General features: G+C 36.3%; 1 protein-coding gene across 2 annotated transcripts in view; it reads left to right on the top strand.

Moving 5' to 3' along the window:
• The window catches only part of RAB3C (RAB3C, member RAS oncogene family), a 200,208-nt gene that overhangs the window by 1,828 nt on the left and 176,324 nt on the right, over positions 1 to 22,056 (top strand). For both annotated transcript variants that reach the window (XR_009962993.1, XM_062609532.1), the window contains exon 2: positions 6,512 to 6,739. Coding sequence is in view for 1 of the 2 variants with exons in the window: in XM_062609532.1 (XP_062465516.1) it covers positions 6,512 to 6,739 (228 nt within the window). In the remaining variant the exon portion in view is untranslated. The remainder of the gene's footprint in view (positions 1 to 6,511; positions 6,740 to 22,056) is intronic.

Genomic DNA, 22,056 nt, shown 5'->3' on the forward strand with positions numbered 1-22,056 from the left:
TTATTAAAGATTCCAGTAAAACTATATTTATTGGGGATTCTTCTTCTTAAGAGTCCTTTTGTTTTCCAACATTAGCTAATATGGTTGATCCTTGTTCAAATATAATATAGACTGGCTGACCTAATTGCTTGACTTATCTCTTTAAGCTATCTGATTTCCTATTACATGAAATGAAGTTTCCTTTTTGGACACAACAAATTTATAGATCAGTGTGTTACAGAGCTACCATCTCTGACTTCTAGAACAACAGAAGGAGTGATCAAGTATATGTCTCTTGATCATGACAAAAGCAACTCTGAGAAGAGTTTAAGCATTTTTTTTCAAATTTCCATCAAGAAGCAATTAAATAGAAAACTAAAAAGTTAAAGTATTTTAGCAGGATGAGAAAAGGGCCTGTGTGGTGTCACTGTCTTTATATTTTTATGAATTCTTTGTTTGAAGCTCATGCCATTTCTCTGTAGGCAAGAAGGGCCAACAGTTACAAGAAAGGAAGCCCAGAAAGTCCTTCCAGAAGAGGAGTCACCTGGTATAAAAGTTTGCTGTTGTCATCTGCTGGGTATAATTGGATCTGTGTCAGAGTTCGTAACTACTTTTAATTTTTCTAGCCATGTTTTCAAAAACAGAAGTTAGTCTTAGTAGTGCTTATGGCCATGAAGAGGGCTTTGGGTTTGAAGTCAAAAGCGATGAACTCTCTTTTTCTGAAAAACATGGAAGTCTGTGTGGTTTGTATTCATCTGAATTTATTGAAATATCTGTGTAGCTCTCAGCAGTTTTCTGTAAGGCTTTCTTGGTACTTTCAGAAGTGAAGGTTCAGTGGGAATTTCTCAGCGATTCATACACTGATTCATTCACTTCAAATTTCACTCCTTAACTGATTTGATTGTAGCATTCTTAAGCTACCCTTTTCATGGAGAAGGTAAATTTAGGTTAAAGAATGACAAATGTGGGATAATGCTCTAACTCACCAAAAGTAGATTCATCCACATCCAGTGCTAGAGCCTTGCCAAAACTATTCCTTACTGCTGTTCTTTACTGTTGTGTTCTGCAGTCCTGGGCATCTGCCAGCACTGTGGCCACATCCATGCTGCTTCTACTGATACGAAACAAGTAGAGTTTCTTTAAAATGTTTTAGAATTCACCTCTCTCTTCTTGATATTCCCCAATTTGGCATTTCAGTACACTGCTTATAGTAAAACTTTGCGTGTCTAACTTTTCAGACTGGGTTATGCTGGTTATGCTGAATATGCTTACACATATTCATGAATCTAACCTCATAATACCTTGAAGCAGATAAGCTTCTCTTGATGCTGCCAAGTACATTGATTCACAAGCTGTGCTCTGCAGATGGCTGGCAATCCGTATATTCCAAATAAGTGGCTGGCACATTGTCCACTGAACTCTTAAGTCTTATGAATTACTAGTTTAATTTATTAAGATGTAGCAGTGTGTGTGACAGTAATTTCTATTAATTACTGGAACTTTAATACTGAGGAAAGACAAACAAATCAGACGCAAAATACATTAACACAAAATCACCAGAAGTCTCATAGACAGTGTGTGTATCTGATAAAAAAAAGTTAAGATTATTTCCTTAACCAACCAGCCTTACACCAAGAGTAGAAAAACCCCAGTAAATCAGCCTGCTTGCTTCACAGGAGGAACTGTGTGAAATTCCTGTGAGAGCAGTAGCCCCAGAACCCCTGTCTCTAGGTCATCTGATGGATCTGAGCTGTTGTCAGCGCTGGGTCATCAGCATCATCCACTGACCATCCAGCACTGTGACTTGGTATATTATGGATCTGACAAAGCTCTGTTTTTGGTTGTTGTTTTTTTTTTTTTTTTTTTTTTGTTGTTGTTTTGTTTTTTTTTTCCCATGTTTAAAAATTTCGAGGTTTGATAGAAACTAATGCACGATCTTTTTTCCCATCAGAACTTCCTCTTGTCTATGATGTATCTTGCGATTAATGGTACAGAAGAGCATGGACAGTAAATTAATTATTAAATGCTCAGTTAAAAATTAGATGATAAGGATTTGTGAGAATTGGCTGTGGCCTGCATCTGTGGATATTGAGGTATTAATTGACAGAACACAAGAAGTAAGAGTTGAAGCAGCTTGCTCAAGACATAGAAAAAAAGGAAAGAAAAAAGTCATAGGATACCCCTGAAAGAGTTAGGAATAAACCCCAATCTCTAGATTATTCATCTGGTATACCTTGAAAATAATTGAGCTTTTCATGACTGGGTTATGTTGTCATAGTGTTCTTATAAATACAGAACATGGTAACATTTTGACTCTGGTGGTGACATCTGATCTGCACATTAAAGACAACTCACTTGTAATGCATCCTACATGTGGTCCAGTGAGTTACAAACATTAAATTTTCCAACTGTATCTAATTGTTTCAGTATCCATTTATTATGTTTAAGTAACTATATTTTACAAAATGCAAAAAGGTCACTTCACAGAAATTGAGTGTGTAGGAAGTTCAGGTTTTTTTGAAATAAAACACTGTGAAGTGCACAAAGGAGTGAACCTCAATATTTTCAGTTCCAGTTTTTCTTGCCTTTTGCATCATATTTGCCAGGGCAAATTCATCCTGCATTGGGCATTCAGAGTGGGGTGTATACATAAGTGCAAACTGAAGTTATGTGCAGCTCAGGGAGCTCATGGCATACTGCTCTAATTAAGTGAGAAAGCTGATCAAATTAATTCTGTCAATGAATGAGGTCCTCTATGGCCATAAAGAGATTAACACAGCCAAGTGTTTTGTTATTATTGTGAAGGTGAACACATATTTTTTCACATTGGTTCTCAACCCTGCCCTGTTTTAACCTGTTCTTTTGAGATCAAGGGAACAGCTGAACACAAGACTTGAAAAGTACCTGGGTATGATACAGAAAACTCTGCCTAATGATAAAACTCTCCTATGCCAATAAATAATGCACATTTAGGTATTTCAAGATGTGCTGTAAGCAGGGAAGCCATCCTTTTTTGTCCTTGGACCATATTCTAGCTGTGGACATATCTACTCCTAAATCCTCTAGGAGGCTGGGGGAATCGTACCTGCTCCTAAACTCTCTAGGAGGTGGCCTGAGACTGCCTTTGGTACTGAAATCCTAATGGATGTAGGGATCTGAAATAGGGACTCCTTCTACAAAAAAATAAATATGCAATATGCTAATGAAAATACTCTTATATATTCTGTCTTCAATTCTACTAAATGAGGACAAAATTTTATGGCAGAGAAAAGTTAATGTGTTTTGCTGAAATTGATGGGTGTTTAATATATGCATTCAATCATATGAGAGAACTTTGTGAAAATAAATGAAAGAGTTTTGCTTTCTTGGAAACAGAATATCATAATGTTAGTGAGGTTGGCATGTTTATTTGGTTCTTGTCCATGTATGTAGTATTTAATTACAGGGATGAACATGTCATTCCTGGTGATTATTTCCAGCATTGTTTCCAAAGGAAGAACATAGCATCAGCACTATCTTCTTCACATTTCTTTGCCAAGTGCCTCCGTAGCTGGGACAACTCCTGTTAGGAGTGAGCTGACACATTAATACATGAGCAGGAGGGCTGCAGTGCATCCCATAGTTACTGGAAGTCAGCAGCTTGCATTTAAAACAGAGAAAACACTGCAGACATATTCCAGAAGTTCAAGAGGACCAAATATCTTGGGTTTCCCTTACAGTCAGCAAAAAAATACTCTAGAGTATCATTTAGGGTGGGAGCCTGATATAGGTGATGTGAGTTTGTATTCTGAAGAATCTGTCTTTGTGCTTAGTACAGAATGAATAAGTTGGGGAAGTAATAGCAAGGTCTTAACACATGTCCTGAGTTTGATGTTCCTCCAGACTCATGAAGGCACCAGTACTTTTCTAAAAGTCATTTGGGTTTTGGACACAAGAAAGGATTGCTATTGGTAATCTAGGGAGACTGTCTCCCTAGGCTAAAGTGGTCTTTTCAAACATTTTGAATTATCAAGAGCTCATGATTTCTCAGGTGGGAGGTACAGAAATTAGTCCTTTCCCGTGCCTTTTCTGTGCCTTCTGCCTTCTGTAATAGCCAGGCATGCTTTGAAATAGAAGCTGGCTGCACTTCTGTGTTTAGCTTGTCCATAATTCTGCCTATGACCCTGCAAGTAATGAATCCATAAGCTTATGGCATAGTGAAGATGTTTTTTGGTGTTTTTTTTTTTGTTTCTTTTTTTTTTGGTTGTGTGTGTGTGTTTTTTATTTTTACTACTATTTTTTAAGAACTATTAAGGAAACTATTCCATGGATAATGCACATAAATTTAGAGGAGCACTGAAATCTCTCTGTGGCAAAAATCTGCATTTAAAACCAGCCGCAGGAAACAAGTTCTTACTCAGTAAGGCTACATAATGTACAAAATTTACCGAGACTGTTGTTAGAATCCAGGTCTCCTGATACCTTTCCTGACTGAATCATACTGTTTCATACTGTTTCTGAAGTAATAGGCATTAAAGTATGTGGTGATGATTTGTAAGGCACATAGGACTGAAGGCAGCAATGAAAGTTAAACTCCCTTTTTGTAAACCTTAAGTGAGTTGAAAAAGCTATGTGGGAGGCTTCCTAGGACATCAAAAAATCAAGAAAGGAGATTATTCTTCTTGCTAGAAGTGGTTTCTAATCTCCGGTTTCAGCTGTTGCATTGCAGGTAGGAGCCAGAAGGGCAGCAGATCAGGCTGCTGGCCAAGTGTACAGGTTGCACACTGGCATCCACAACCACTTCACAGTCTTTTGGCTGCTGAAATTATTGACTTGTTGCAAACTGTTGCAAACACAATATCAACATACTCTTACCACTTTATTGCCAGTTGTGATTAGACAGGAATAAGCAGCATTTGATTTTCTCATGTTCTAAGCAAAATATCCCCGAATAGTTTAAAAATGAGGGAGAGTAGTGAAGGTTAACATGATCTCCTTTTGTCTAGAAATCAGAAAGTTATAAAAATAGTGGTGTGTATTCTAGCTAATATTTAGGGTTTTGTTCTAAAACTTCTTTGTTGCATGTCTGTGAAAGTGAATAAATGCTAAGGCCAATGCAAGTACTCAGGGTGCAAGCACATAGGTACCCAAGACTACATTTAATCAAGATCTTTAGTCACTACCAAATAAAAGGCTAATTATGAAATCAAACACTCCCTACTGCATTTTTTATGGAGTACAAGCTTATACTGACTTTTTTTTCTCATAAGCTTGTTATTTCCATTGTCTCCTTCGGGACTTTTTGTCCCCACTTCTATATGCCTCTTCAGTAGCTCAGAGAAGCTGGCATACTGTTTGTGCTATGAGACAGCAGAATTAGCCCAGAAAATTTATGCCGTAATTGAAATTCTGCTGAGAAGGTGGATTGTTGTGCAGCCCTCACACTGTTTCCAGCTCACCACTCTGACTGCTCGCATGCACTCCGAGATGTCTAGTTTAGAAAGGTTTGAGGTGACCTGCTTTTCTATAAACCTTTGTGTTAGGATATTATGTCTGTCTTCCTGCCTGAATTCAGCATTCAAAAGTGCTGACCTTGGTGTTGCCAAACTCCAAGAATTTAAAGTCATGCCCGGCTCCCGAAAAACATGAGATTTTTTCCCAAAAAGCACATGAGGTGAAACACTACCTAGTTCTAAGGTCTTTATTTCTGCCATCTGATTTTTTAACATCCCAGGCAGAATTTTGGTCAGGTTTTAAAGTTAATTTCTGCAACTCTCCTGAAAGCCAGAAGTGTATTTTTTATAAATGGAACCTGTGATTTTTGAAGTCTCTAGAGCAAAATAGCCTTGCTGTTTAGCAGTGTTCAGTAATCTGTGCTGATTCAGCGGTTTTATATGGATTAGAAACTGTATTTTAAGGACTCAAATTTGAAAACATTAACAACTGATAGCTCATATTCATTGCAAATTCCAAACTATAAATAGAGTAAAATTGGAAAAAAAAAATAATATTTCAGAGGTATATACCAAACTCACTATTTAATGGCATGATAAACTGAAAACTGGTAAAGGCAAAATACTTTGAATACAGTGATAGGCATTACAAAAGCCAGCAGCATATTTACAGTAAAATAAATGATTCGAGAATTTTATCAAATCTAAAACATGTTAAACTTTTGTTTGGAAAGATATCTCATGTCATAGCATGCATCTCTTATTTCCTTCTTGTTCAAGTGAAGTATCTTTGCTTGTAATGTCACTGTCTGGCTAATTCATCACATCTTCTGAATGTAGCTCTTTTAATTATATACTCGAGAACTCCCCCAGATTTTTAGAATTATTTTTTTAGTACCAGCCACCACGGACATTTGCATTCTCGTTTGCAACCAGAACTATTACCATGGATACAAGAACCATGAAATTAATCAATCATCTGTGAACTTCTTCTTGAGTTCATTAATATCTGATATCAAAAACTCCAATAAAATCTGAACGTTTCTGGTTTTATACGATACAAGAGACAATAAACAATTTCTTTTCATTTTGAATTACAGATGGCAGCCGCTCAAGATTCCAGATATGGCCAGAAAGAAACATCTGACCAGAACTTTGATTACATGTTCAAACTGCTCATTATTGGCAACAGCAGTGTTGGGAAAACCTCCTTTTTGTTCCGATATGCTGATGATTCCTTTACGTCTGCATTTGTAAGCACGGTTGGGATCGATTTCAAAGTAAAAACAGTTTTCAAAAATGAAAAAAGAATTAAGCTACAGATTTGGGTAAGCCAAAACCAATAATTCTATGAACTAAGCAAGCTGTAGCAGTTTGATAGCATTTAAGCTACCATAGGTTTGCATTGAGTATCACAACCTTTATGTATATATATACATATATATGTATATGGCATAGTAATGAAAAAGCAGTTAATTATTTCCTGTATAATTTTTGTGTCTTGAATAATAGAATATAGACAGTATTTTTTAGGTATTGAAGTACAGTAGAATATATATTCTGAATTAAATTCCATTAAGTAATAGCAGAGGTTGACAAATAGAGAGGCAGTGAGGTATAAGCAACTGTGGAATATATAGGCTCTTGAAACTGATACACGTTATTAAAAAGTGCTTTGAAATACCAGTTAGGTATTACATTTCTTACCACAGAAATTATAAATTCACATAGGACCTATGATAGTGTCTGAATAATGGAAGCATAATTTTTGGCCATACTGATCACTGAAACATCTTCCTGCAGTTGATGAAGAAAATATGTGGAAAGAGAATGTACCAGCTGTGTTGCCCAGATACACAAAACCCCTCATCTCTTGCCTACACCTTAAAGATGATAGAAAGATGCCAACTGTAGGGAAGTGTGATGTCAGCAAATAGGTGTTCCTTTATGTAAACCATCCTCAGAAAGGATAGCCAAAACTTATTTATGTCAGAGCCACTGATGCTCGCATCTCCTAATTCTTGGGTGATAGGGTGATACTCACTTAAAGGAGAGGTGGGGATAGCAGAACATTTAACAATACACGACCTGCAGTTAAAGCTTTAGGTCTTTGACGTTATTTATGGGTGCATGAAGAGTTTGAGCAATGTTTCCTCAGTGAGGTATTCATAACAGCCTTATTAACCAAGATTTTCTTTTTCTGTGCATGAATACAAGTAATCTAAAAAATTATTTAACAATGGGTAGCCATTAAACCTCAGGAAACCTCAGCTCAAATATGATGTGTTTGGAACAGCAGGTAAATGATATTAATATGGCAAAAAGTGAATTTCCCAGTTTCCTAGGCTATGTCTCATTCATGTCTCTTTAGGTAGGCTTCAGCCCTTGATATCTCAAATCATTTGTTGTTCTGTGCCCTTAAAGAACTTGAACACAAACTGCCTTTCAGCATTTTTACGCTTAGATTCTTGCTACTATCATGGGTATAACAGCTACATACTAGGTAACTGTATGTCATATGCATGCTTTCACTGCAATAGCTTGCTAGTTTCGCTGTAGTACTTTAATGTTGGAGATCATGGAGATAAGTTGCATTGACATTAGCTTATAATTTTTTATACTGGAACAATAAAATTGTGTTCACCTTAGTCTTTACAGTTCTTTTAATCAGCAAGTATCCTCTACAATAAATTTTTATTGTTCATGTCTCTCCCAGCAAAAGCAGCAGCATTAGTTTACAATGTTGTATTAATGTGATTAGTTTGACAACATTATATTTTTCATAATGCCTTTCCACAGCAGACTATAAATATCAGCTTGGCTGAAAATCAGTCTGTTAATTTAAATGTGTTCAGGGCTATCCATGGCATAGGGAAGATGTAACAACTGTATTCTTGCCAGCTGGAATAAGCTTCCAGTTTTAGCAAAATGGACATTTTGTTGTTTTTTTTAATGAAATAATATGCAGAGTCCAATCAGACTCTGACAGTCCTTGCCTGAAGAAACCTGCAATTGAAGTCAGTGTAACAAATACAAGGTCTCATGTCCCTTAGGAGTGATGGAACTCATCATGGAGCTCAGAGCATGGAAGAGACCTTCCTAAAGTCGCCTACCAGCACATAGATTTAGAGACACGTCTTCAGATCTTAGTTTCATGCTAAAGTTTTTACCCCCAGTCAGTGCTGCATCTTGGTGTGTTGGGGTTCTTTTCTCTTGGTTTTTCATAAGAATTTCAATGCCAGTTCTTAAAAGACCTCAACATTTCAAATTAACTCCAACTGCAACGGCTCTTTTCTTGCTGTTTGCACTTTTTAGATGGAGCATTCTGCACTGGAGCATCATGCTGCAGTTTTACTTGCTATTAAATTGGTTCACTGTTACACCTCTGGGACCTTAAATAAAATCTGTTGAGTATCTGAGAAAGCTATTCTACTGCTCGGAATCTGAAACAGAGCACTATTACCCCATCTCGTAAGCTATATCAACAATCATATTCTTAATATGTAGTATTTCTGTATGTAACATCTGTCTATATTACATTATGCTTTATTACTTTTCTTTGATTAGGCAGATGTCTTTCTAAAATGAACAGCAGTCCTGCAGTATCCATTCCTATTTCAAACTGCATTTATAAAAGAGCATTTATGTTAGATAAAATACGAAATTGAATGAATCATAGTGAGTGTGATTTGATGATAATTCTGAGTAGAAACATGTAAGAGGCTAACACTTCCTTTAAAATAACTAGTAAATTATGGGGTGACATTGTGATAACTGTTATTCAGCTTATGTGAAATAAAATGTGCTGAAAAATCTCACAGGATGGAATAGTTAGAAGAAACTGTAAGTACAACTCTAAAGTGTGTTGTGAATGACAAGATCAGAACTGTAGTATTTTGCCGTGTAGTGCACTGAAGAAATACATGGAATGCTGCTGCTCTGCTCTCCTTGCCTGGCAGTAAAATACAGAAATGTGTAAATAGCAATGCTGTGAAGTCACCAAAATTCCCTAGCTAGAAGCACAGTTAATCTAAAATGTCCTGTTGTAATTTTATGCATATTATTCTTGGGTAGACATCTAAACTTTGTGACTAATAGCCCTTTCAGTTGGGCATTTTGTGTTCAACTTGAAGCTTGTTGGAGCTTGAAACACTGATTGCCTGAAGAAAAGGTTCTCATGTGCTTGCTAGTGAAGGGTGCAGATTTGTTTGAAAGTCATTGTGGGCAATCCTGGAGCAGAGTCATTATTTCTTAATAAAATTCACTGCGTGGTTATCACAGATGAACTAGACGGGGTTAACAGATTGAAGTAGGTGATGTCTTACATACTAGGATGCCCTACAGGTCTTTTGTTTGTTTGAGTTTCTTTCTTGCTTTGAGGCAATGTTGTCTTCTTCTTGGAGTCAAAGGACCTGAATTGAATTGTCTTCTTTCATTGTTTAAGTCAGGGAGGATGGGGCTACCTCGAGTACTTATATTTTTCCATATCAGAAAGAGCCTGCTGGGAGCACTGTAAAATTTAGTGTTTTTTTTTTTCTGAGCCAAAGACCTTTCCACAGCATTTCTTACTGAAATTGAGAGAGGTTTGGAGTTCAAGTGCTGTATTGATCAATGATAGCACATTACCTTGTCATAGGACCATCAGCTATCCTGAAATTTTGTTTCATAGCAACAAATAATGTGGCAATTTTTGTATGGACATTAGGAAGACAGCATATTAACAGGTTGTTACCTTTTAAAGCATAGAAATCTGTTTAAAAAAGCATTTTACCTAAAAAGGTATCAATTTCTTAACAGAAACTGTAAGAAATTTTAGAAAGGAATTGTGTCTGTGTGCAGCACATATGTGCATAGGATGGAAGTCCATCAGAGGGCTTTAGGGTGTTTTACAGTATCAAATAATAAATAGCAATACATTTTTCCTCCTTTAGTTTTGACCTAATAATAATAAAGGGATGGATCTGGAAGCCTATAAGATTCTTTCAAACTGCTAGATTTCAAATTATGTTGAATTGAAAAAACAGTATACTTGGTGTACTTTATTTCTTAGAAATACTGGATTCATTAATCATCAGTTAGTTGTTTTTTTTTTCTCCTAGTTTTTGTAGGTCAGTGTTCTCAACAACAAACATTAAAGATGCACAGCCAAGGGAAACCCCATTACAGTACAGACAGTATTATAGTGTTCAAGTCTCAGTCAGAGAACTGCCAGGAGTTTTTAGTCTTTGTATATCTTGGGGATCTTAGTTACTTCAAGAAGTTGTATATTTTTCTTGAGGAATTCTTAGTGCTCTCTTTACATTGCCCTGTTTATTCTGTGTTCTGTTTCTTATACCCATTGTATTAAAATTGGACCCGTGGATCCAATTCAGCTCAGCTTTCCATTGTTTTAGGTAAGTAACCAAGAGAAAAATGGATATATTAGATGCATCCATTATAACAATACACATCTTGGAAAACTACGCAATGTATTTCTTGTATAGAGCCAGGGCACAGTCTTCAGTGCGTCAGATCTTGGCAATGTAAAAGCCGTACTCAGTTCAGGTGGACTTCAGTGCAAAGAGCATATACTGTATGCTTTGTGAGACTGGCCATGTTAGCCAGTGAGAGACTTTTAAAATCTATATGCTTTTATTTAAAAAAGTAGAACTGGGTATTAAAATATTTATGTGACATTACAATTTTATTGCTATAAAAGCACATCTTGAGGTTTTAAAACATTGGCTTTAAACCCAACTGAAAAAAAAGTTGGGTTTTCACTTCAGCACCCTGGCTAGAGAGCCCTGTAGCCTGATCCCATGTGCTGTCTGTTAGACTTGCATGGACCAATGTGATTGCAGACTCCTGGCTTCAGATAGTTTGGAGAGGAAACTCGAGGTAAAAGCCCTGCAACTTCAACTAGCATTAAATTCCACCATTTTTCTCAATATTCAAATGGTTTTGTGAAAGTATTCTGAAATACTTGGTCAAAGATCTTACTTTCTTGCAAAGTTCTGTGCTTTAAAAAACCCTCTGTTGCCTACTTCAACAATTTTACTGTGTAGCTTCGCTTGCAATATAGAAATAAGTTCCCTGTGATCAGCTTAGCACTATATTTGCCATCACTGGACTTTAAATATTCTCTGACAAAGATTCCTGTTATCAGTAAAATGATACATCTCTATTCAGAAGCAAAAATTTAATTGGAAAGAGAAGGTGGCATTTAGCATTGTTAAAAGTTCTAAGAATTATCTCTTTTTTTAAGTGCAAATTTCAATGGGGATTATTTATAAGAAAGTGACTTAGTTTAAAAAACTTTCTAAACTCTTTTTTATAGTGTGTTTTAGGATGTTTTCCTTATCAGACTCCTGGAAAATGCATCCTGCCATTGTTTAGGCAAATAAATCATTGTCCTGCCAGACCTATGGTGGTTGCAGCTCCCCCTTACCTGTGACCAGACAGTTTAGTATAACCTTTTTTCGTCTGCCTTTGCCTTCCACATCATGATCTGCAAGCCACCAGCTTTTCCCACATAGGGAAGCATGTATCAGTGGAAGAACTGCCAGGGATTATCATATAGTTGCTTCATAGGCTCTTTAAAAACTGGTGATGAGAAAGGAAAGATAGAAAGGTCTTTCATACACCTGTACCAGAATAGCAAGATTTTTGATTTTGTTCATTATGAAGGGGCAGGATGGAAAGGAAAAAGAGAATGGAACAATTTTGCTGTGATATGGGTCTGCAGCAAGAACCTTAACCTTGGACTAACATTGAAAAACAAGCTACCTTAATTGTTCAAGCTCAGTAAAATCTGGAGAAATCTGACAGTGTACTTTAAACTGTGAGATGCAACATATACTTACTAAGCTATCATTTTAAGAATCAAGACTAAGTCTATTTCTAACATGAAATTAATGTTGACAGCATTTATCAAAGTGAAATCAGCTGTTCTGCCAGGTCCTGTGAACCATTTTAGCAGCACATTTGAGACATCTGTACAGCTGCAGTGACTCTACCCCAAAAAAAAAAAAAAGGCCCATACAGGCTCTTCACTGCATTTTAATAAGATTTGTGTTGTAGATTAGAGCAAAATGTTGCACTCTTGCTGTGCAGTTGTTGCTTTGAAATCAGAGGACCAGAGCCTTGGACGGGAGCCATAATCTAAATATCATGAAAAGAGGGATGTAGAAACAGTATTTAAACCTCACTTTTGCCTTCTCCTGCTGCTCAGTGCAAGCTGTTTCCTTGTGCTGTGGTAGAACAGCTTGAAGCCATTCTGAAATTATGCTGGGTTGAAAGGGGCACAACTGACTGAGGGAGGATGGGGGTCACACAAAAGCAACTAATTTTTATTTAATGCTAACCAATTTACATTACGTTCTGGAAATAAGCTTAAGTGCATTTTGTAAGAAGCCAAGAGCAATAATAGGGTCTGTGTCATGTCAGGATAATGTTTGTAGTAGCTAACACATTGTGGACAGCGCACGCAGCTTTTATATGTGACATAATGACATCAGGCAAAATAGCATCTATATTTGTGTTATTTCTTGGTCAGCTAAGAAAAATCAGTTAGAATATTGTTGGATTTTTTGTAATAGAGAAGTTGCTTTTTCCACTTTGCTTTCTTTTAATTGTTATTGAAGGCTAATCTCCTTCAGTCTTTTCTGGATATATTGTTCTCTTGTAATCATCTAGATATTTTCTCATTTAACTCAATTTTTTTATTATTCACTGCTTATAAACGAATTAGTTCATTTTTTCCTGTTATGACCATTTATTGCAGTTTGAGAAATACAGAGAATTCTGCCTCAGTGATTTCAATCAACAACTCAGACGGAAGTTGTAGGTGGTGTAATTTAGCCAACTTGTTTATACTAAAATTAGAATGTTATGTGGGTATAGAGAGTTCTTACTTCTGTGCCCATCATGTTATTATTTAGGTGTATTTCTAAAAATAAAAATAAGTATGTTACAGGAAGAGTGACAGTGGAAAATTTTGCCTTATATAGATTGGATACTATTGATTTTGGTTTTTATTTGGAGGTAAAGCCAACCCTGAGGAAAGGAATATGAAGTAACTGCTCACAGGGATTTCTGGTTTTTCTTTCTAGAGGGTTTGGTCTGTCACACTGGCTAGCAAGGCCTATATCTGTTCAGCTTAATGAATCATTCTAGGATGAGCTGAGCTAAAAAAAAAAAGCCTCTAAGGGTAACATTATGTACCTCTATATTCACCCATATTAGGACTTGTACTTTCCATAGTGTCCTGAAATCTGGGACTGCTTTTTCCTACCTCTTCTCCAAAAGTTATTAAAATTCTAATCGTCATATGAGACTTCTTAACAGTGATAAGTACAATTTACTTCAAGAATAATTTCTTTGAAGAAATCTGTTTGTGGTTAAGGTTCCTAGATTTCAGAGCATACGATCACAAGTGAGATGACTTCAGCTATGCTGTGAACTAGAAATATGAGAGTGAAAGGTGGAAGTATCTCAGTCATTTGGATGTAAATGTAAGATTCTTTAACTGCATGAACAAAAGAAATTCAGGAAATTTCCTGAAGAAGATGGAGTTTAGTAATGAAAGAAGGGTGGGGAAGAAACTAATGGCAAGCTGATTTGAAAGGAGAAGACATCAGAATTAGAATGCATGGTGGAAAGGTTTTAGAACTCCAGTAGTAAGTAAATTTAATATGTAGTAGGTATATGCTAATAAAACTTTCAAATGATAGTAAGTTGGGATGTGTTAACAGCAGGGAAGAGGTTCAGTATATCATACAGAAAAAAATAGTGACTTTCAAGTGTTAAATAATAGAAATGGAATTTGATTTAACATTATGAAATTGGGCATTTGGGGAACAATGACAAGAAACTAGAAGTTACTCAGTTAGCAATGACTGAAGAAAGGCACAATCTGGGTATACAAGAAAAGAAAGCATTCCTACCAACCATCCAATGAAAACCAGTTAATATGACGCTTCCATGAGCCTGGTGAAGTATTTCCACAGGAAATGGGATCATTCCATAATCTACTGCACTGGAGATACTTCATATGGAGAAAACTAAAGCAGAAGACAGGTGCAGAAAAGCCCTATTGTAATGGGTAGAGTAACTAAAGGAAATAGGAGGAAACAGAAAGCATGACTTTTTTACTCTAGAAACAAAGGCAAGACTAGTGCTTTGTTTTTTGACTAAGTAATTTTTATTTCAATAAATATACTTGTTTATGTCCAAAACACATAGTTCTCTCCTAAGAAATGGTTTGAATGGGGAAAATGTGTGGACAGTCCTGTTACATTACATCATTGTTCTGTTAGAAGAAACCTGTCACAAACAGGATTTGGACTGATGGTCTGTATAACAGACAGAAGCATGAATGAATTGCCTTAGAAAGCATGTGTTTAGCTGGGCTGACAAAAGGCACATGCACTGTTCTGAAAGCTCCCAATTGTTCCCTCCCCAAACATACAGTGGAAATTAATGCTTGTATAATAGTTTGAATATGGCAGTGGTCTTACTTGCAGTCCCTCAAGAACTCTGGTATTTGTTTTGCTTCATGTCTATGAGCTACCACCCTTCTTCCTGTTACTACTTAGGCTGAGTTTCTCTTGGAAAGTCTATCCATGCAGGTCCTAAGAATGCTTTTTTTTTTTTTTCCACAGCACTGTTACTCAGGCAGTTTAATGAAATGAGGGAGTCACAATTGTGTCATTGGTTGGCTGCATCCCCTAAAAAATTGCTGGTGGAAGTTAGGAAGAATCGTAACAGAGGTGTGACTCAAGAGTGATCAACAGGAAATCGATTTGGTCATTGGCTGGGAGACAAACTCATGAGACAGGAGCTGAGGGTGAACATGTCTGCCGTGTTGCAGGTGTTACAGAATCTATCAAGGCAGAAAGGCATTAAAAAGGTCATGTAATAGCAAGGGGGGAGGTAGAGTAGCTTTGACTGGGAAATGGAAAGGCTGAGAAAAACAGTATTGTGCTAATTAGAGAGGAAGAGAGAAAGAAATTACGTGATTGAAGCATATGGGAGGAGTCCTGTGAAAATGAACATCAGACCTGAAGCAAGAGAGTAATTAACAGCCTGAAGGATAAAAAGACCTTATAGAAAAGTCAGATAGTCCAGGAGAAATGCCTCTGTGAGGAAGATAATGAATCCATTATGATTATCTTAAAAGGTAAGTGGAGGAAACAGTGATTGAAGGTGACATTTATATGTAACATCCTTAATTGGACGTGAGCTCTGGGGATTAAACCCATATATATTTACAACTAAAATCATGGGCACTTTAAGCCTTAATTGAACAGCTAAAACTACCTACAAAAATGTGCTGTTGTAAACTACCTATTCAAAAACCTCGGCTATAGAAAAGGAATGAGCCTGTGATTTTAAAGGTATCGAAAAAAGAAAACCTGAAATCTGTTCATCTACGCTCTCAGTCCCGTACATGTGGACAAGCAATAGAAGTCTTTGCTAAAAGAATGCTGCACGTGCCAAAAGTTTAGATAAGGGGAGTCTGGGCAAATTTGTGTAAGCGGTACTCACTAAAAATGGCTTTAGACATAGAAGCTACTTCTAGCTCAGGAAATCACACAACTGCATGTGTTTAGAGGTTAGGGGTATGTTAAAGAGAACTATCATGTATGTCCACCTTGCTGTTACATTTTTCCCTCAGCATTTAATCATGAACATTGTTGCAGAGGATACTGACTAGATATACTTTTGACCTGACCAAGCAAGATTCTTCATACATAAATGTTTATGTACCCATAAAATAGGTCAGTTCTTTTCCTTCTTCCAGGAAAAGCTTTCGTGCTTTTTATGAAGTTGTATTTCCTAGCTAGAAGAGTGCAAGAAAATTCAGTTACAGACATTTTAACACTCAGGCCTCTGTCATGTACAAATTAGCCTTAATACTTTAAAAATAAAAGTATCTAGGGAAATAGGAATTTTACCTCCCTATCCCTTACAACAAGGTTTTCTGAGAGCTGTCATGTAGTAGTTCATAAGTAATCACAGAAGAAGTTGGAGGTGAGGCATGGCAGGACTGCAGTCTTCTTGTTTCATCTTGTGATGATCAGGAAGGATTAGGAGCTGGGTAGATTCCAGGAAATCTTATGGTAGTACTTGTGCTTTGATTCCCATTTTTAAAGGATTGCTAAGCAGCTAAAATTGGTAACTATTTTGTAGTTCTTGATAGTTTGCATAGTATCTTTCTTTTGTTAAATTATAAGATTTCTTTACTTTTTTTTTAAGCCCCACATATGACAGTCTATTTCCTTCTGAATTCCTTTAGAAATCCTAAACCCCAATGAAATGGTTCTTAACCATTAATACTTGGATCCATGGTGTCCTGTAGGACAGCCAGGCATGGTCTTTAAAATAACTGCAGATTGAAATATAAAATTCAGACTTACACATATAAGCAAGGAAACAAAATGAGGGACTATTAGTAGCTTACATTAACTCAACTTGTATTTAGCTAGAAATAAGACACTTTTGGGGCATCTTTGAAAAATAAGTTTAGTAATCTTGACTTAGGAAGCCCTATTTTCCCTCTGCAGACAGAAATGCTACTATCTTCTACATGATTTGCAGTAACTGTTCTCTCTTGAGCTCTTAGTTTCTTTTTTTCTTCTTCCTTTGTATGGGCTAAGGAGTTCACTCTGACCACAGCAGACTTAATTCTTTGGGATTTTCCATTTTGTGTTGCCAGCTAGGAAGTGAAATTGTATGACTTTCCTTCTCTTTGCATATAAAAAATAAGTAAATGTGTGCAACTTCTTTATAAAAGTGGGAGAAGGTTTTTGGGGAAGACTGGCTTAGGCTTAGGTAAGGAGATTGTTTATTCTGAATGTTATGGAAGGATGCTAGAGGCTGTCTCTGGTGACAATGACTAAAACACGTTCATCTAATATATCTTTTATCTCAGTGTGATCACTGTATAAAGCCAAGTTTCCAGCACACAGTGTTACCACATAAAGGGTCTCAAGCACAAGCAATGACACAGGAGCACATCATGGCAGATGTCATGTAGTAGAAACAGGCAATTTTTTTCTAAGCTATTTAAAAATTTTCTTTTTTCTTTTCCCTTTTGCTTTTTTAACCTGATTTACTTATGTGTGGTACAGTGAGAACGAGTACTCTGTGGATTTTTCTAATTCACAGCCGAACTCCAGATAAACTGAACTCCAGATAAATCTGGATTTTTTTCCTCACTATGTACAGAAGTACTTTGGCAATAGGATAATTCTGCGGCCCAGGAGAATTCACTTCTGGCAGCTGTTTCTTTCAGATTGTGCAGAAAGGAACCTATGTTAATGATTTGCCCAAGTATAACTTTAAACAGGCAAAAATGAGTGTATTTTGCTTGTGAGAATTTGAGTTTTCAAAAGTAGCATTCATCTATGGCTGTTTCCTTTGGAAGCATATAGTTAAATCCACAGGTACACTCCAGTGACACAGGGATATCTTGTTTAGTGTGTTTACAAACATAGTCTACTTAGAATGAATTTATTTTATTTTAACAATTAAATTGGTAGGGTCATCCATATAGCATACCTTCCATTAATTTGTCTAACTAAATATAACTCCAAATCTAAGTAATATAGGATTTTTTTTTTCCAACTGCCATGTGTATTTTGTCAGTGGTATATGAACAGGGGTTTTAAATGTGGTTGACAGTCTCATAGTTTTTTATCAAGTATAACTTCTAATAATAGAACAAATCCTCCTTTATGGCAGGCCATTTCCAAGTCTTGAAGAACCAATGCTGAATTACTGTGATTCATCCTCTTGGTAACCCAAATTGTGTCTCCAGGACTGCCAATATTACAGCATTTTGGAGATTAATAGGCTCTGCTTTCTGTTTCTGGAAGGGATTTTGTAGTTTGGCTTTAAATAATCTGCAGAGGAAAGAAATGTTTAATAACTTTTAATGTCCTTTAAGATCTTAATTAAACTTTTCCTTCATCAAGAACTGAATCACCTGTAAATCTAGCTAAGCAATTACTCTATAATTTGCATCTCTTGTGACCAACTATAGCTAAACTCCTTAAAATCAAGTAAGGATTTAGGAAAGGTTTTAGCTTAATTTCAGCAAAGAGAAGAATTTGACATTTATTAAGTTCAAGAACTAACAGTTTTATCAAGTGCTGTGTCTATTGTGACTGAATCAGCAGCTGTGTTGTAAGAAAGTCAGTCTCTGACTATCAGAATATTTTCTCCTACAAAGCCAAATTGAATGATGTTTTCTGGACCTATCCTGATAAGATTTCCACTCAGATAGGCTTGTGAACAGAACCTCCAAACTGGTGATGTTTGCTCCTTTGAACAAGAAAGCCTTCAGAAAAGCATACAATAGTAACTTCTTGTTTTATCTGTTCTGAAATTTTAACTGTTTATTAGATTGTCAGTAGATACACATCAGTATCGTTCCACCAGAATGGAAAGAGCCAAGTTAACAAGCTTGGTAAGGTGGAGATCCAGATTTTATAATGGAAAATGGTGTGGTAGAAGTAACAAAGTGGAACCAGAAACTTAAGATCTTAGCTAAGGTTCAGTTGTCTGCTTCAAGTCTACCATGGCTTTATAACTGGTGGTCAGGAATATCTATCTTCAGAGGATTATTTATTCTGTCCTAGAATAGGTCTCTCAAGGAAAAATTACCTGTAAAAAAAAAAAATCCTTTTTGGATGTGTATGTTGTATTAAACAGAGAAAGAAGTAGGCCTGAAATGTAGTGAAAATAGATACTTACATTTTAGGTGGCTGAATCCCACCCTTAGCAGGGTTGTCAAAAGTATCCCTTTGACAACAAGAACAACCAGTGATTGAGAGATTACTCGTGGTTTAGTTATTGATTTTCATTATTTTTGCAAAAATCTGTATGGTGTAAATTAACAACCATCAGCTCACTTCGGACAGGTTGTGACTAACAAATGATATTAAAGAGACAGACACTAACCGACAAATCAGTGTTATGCATGCAGAAGCCTCCTTTAGCTGGATGCCATTCTTGAGATGATGCCAGTGGTTAATAACATAAGGCATTTTTTGTTTATTAGAACCATGTTCCTATGTTCTTATTTTGAATTGAATTGTCTGGAGAAGAAAAGGATTTTTTCCCTTTCAGAGAAGGAAAATTAAGATGCGTACTAAAAATATTAGGAATTTCAGAGCTCAAAGATATGAACTTGCTGGAATTGTTAAATTTTTGAGGGAGGGGATCATAGAGAGAGTGGCCATTAAGGCAGAATTATTAACCAAAACAATAAAGCTTTCAAATCCCACCGTGTGTGTATAGACAGTAGCATCCACTTTATAGAAAAAAAAAATTACATTCATGATTTTGTCTAATGTGTCTATGAAGACCAAATGATTGTCTAAATTTGATTGTTCTCAGGGGTCTAGCTCAAAAAACTTTTGTGGCAGAATCCAGAATGTCTGTAAAGCTTCTATACTTTTAGGTCCAGAAAATGTTCCTGATGCTATATTTTTACAAAACAGTGGAGAACTAAGAACAGAACACGTACAATTTGTTTTGGGTTCAGGATATATTTTTCAGTCTTTTGAAGACAGGTCATAAATACCTGTTACAAACTAATATATTCAAGATCCTCTGTAAATTTCTAATTGTTTACAGGGGGCTGGTGTTTGTGATGGATGCTTACCATGGAGAGAGAGGCAGCACTACCTTAAATTTGCTATTTTATCAAACATTTCTAGGCCTGATTATTCATAAGTAAAAAATACTTTTGTTTCAGTCAGTGGCATAATGCCTCATAAAGAACTTGCAAGGAGGTAGTATGATTTCTTAAGCCTTTTAAAATTTTTGAATGGCTGCTTTTAAAAATGCTTGTAAAAGTTGTCCTCTTTCCCCAGAATCTTCTGTAAATAGGCATGTTTTCATGTTTGGAAAATAATCATATAGATTTTTCCAATGAGCCAGGCAGCTGAAGGACTCCTGAGGAAAAGCTGAGAATAAGAAAGAACTTTAAAGCAACCTGGCAAGAATTTCCTTATTTTCTCCTGTTACCTGTGGGAGTGAGCAAAAGTCTGCACTTCATAACTATGGCTTAAGACAAGAATATGTAATTAATCCTCTCAGTGCTCAGTTCTGCTCACCAATCCATTTTCTGATTTGTTTCTGTTTGTCAAAGAACACTGTGTAATGCCTGCTGCAATCCTTTCTGTTAATTATCTGGACTGTAATTTAATTGTCCCTTATATTGTTCTGCATCAGAAAACTTAAACAGGATTTTTTTCCTAAAAGCTAGGCATTTCCCTTGAATGTTGGGCAAGATTTTGCAGCATATGTCCCAGGTAAATGAGCTGCTTGTGAGACTAATCAGTTTGGTTTCTCTTTTTCAATCTGTAATAGGCTTTGGCAGAAATCTGTACTTTCCTGTGTCTTTTCAAAATTATTTCTGGAGCATTTCAAAAGGAAGAGTTATAACTCATTTTTGTGATTTAGCCTTCATGCCAGTAAGCTGCTTGCTTGCATGAAAATAAAATGCTTGCCTCTACCATCCATGAGTATGTGTTAAGAGAAGGTGTGTTATTTGCCTTTGTACTCCTCCTTGCTCTCAGGAGCTTCCAGAACTGAAATCACTAAGTGAAAATCCCAACTGTCAGTCTTAGATCTCAGTTCTGTAGTCTTACGTGAGTGATTCCTGGTCACACAAATTAGACTATTGCAAATGAAGATGTTACATAAGCAAATAATGTCTGTGAGATCAGGTCCATATTACTTACCCATTTGAGGTCTGCATTTGCAGTCATTCAGCTTTGAATTTTACCATCAACTTATCTCATTTAAGTAATGGCTAAATATATTTCTGCCTAATAATAACTAATTCCTGGTAGCAGCTGCCTGTTCTCAAATCACATTCTGTACCCATGTGCCTGCAATGCATGTAGTTAATTATGACAGAGGACCTGGAAATATTATTAGAGTCCAAGCACTTAGAGACCCTCATTAACTACATACAGGGCTACCTGTGTTTGGTTTCATTGTCTGCTTAGTGTGATCTGTGTAGTATTGAGTCTGCATAGAGAAAATTCTGAAGAATTAACATAGAGAAAGAAAGCATCTAATTTTCACTCTGTGGAGGACAAGAATGCCTCAGGATCTTCAGAAATAGGAGAAAAATTCATACTGATATCTTAAATTTTGGGGTGTGTCATTTGTGATTAAATATCTGAAATATCAATGTTAGATGAATGTATATGTTCCTTCTTGTTACTTGTCATAAAACTTTATTACATTTTGTGAGGTATGTTAATGCTCTTTAGGTTCCCTACTGAGTTTTTGAGAAAGGAAGAAGGAGGAATAATATTAGCTGAGGGATGCACTTATAGACTCAGGAAACCTACTGCTTTTCACAACTGTCATAACTTCAGGACGTGTTAGTCCTCTTGCTTGTACACACATCACCTGCTTATGTAGGGTATGGCTAGGGTGTGACCCTTTTGCATAAAAATAGCTGCTAGGTAGGATGAAATAAAAGAGAACAAACCATATTTAGGAGCAGAAGTATGCTATAGTATTTTTCCCCCTCTTAAAATATTCTCAAATATGAAAGTGTCTCCTCTCTCATTATTGTTTCTTTCTGTGAGTGCCTCATTTTACACTGGATAAGGAGAGCTCTTTTTCAGTTCTT

The sequence above is a fragment of the Pezoporus occidentalis genome, unplaced genomic scaffold, assembly GCF_034315485.1.
Source record: "Pezoporus occidentalis ecotype Australia unplaced genomic scaffold, CSIRO_AGI_Poc_V1 ctg139, whole genome shotgun sequence".
Lineage (NCBI taxonomy): Eukaryota > Metazoa > Chordata > Aves > Psittaciformes > Psittacidae > Pezoporus > Pezoporus occidentalis.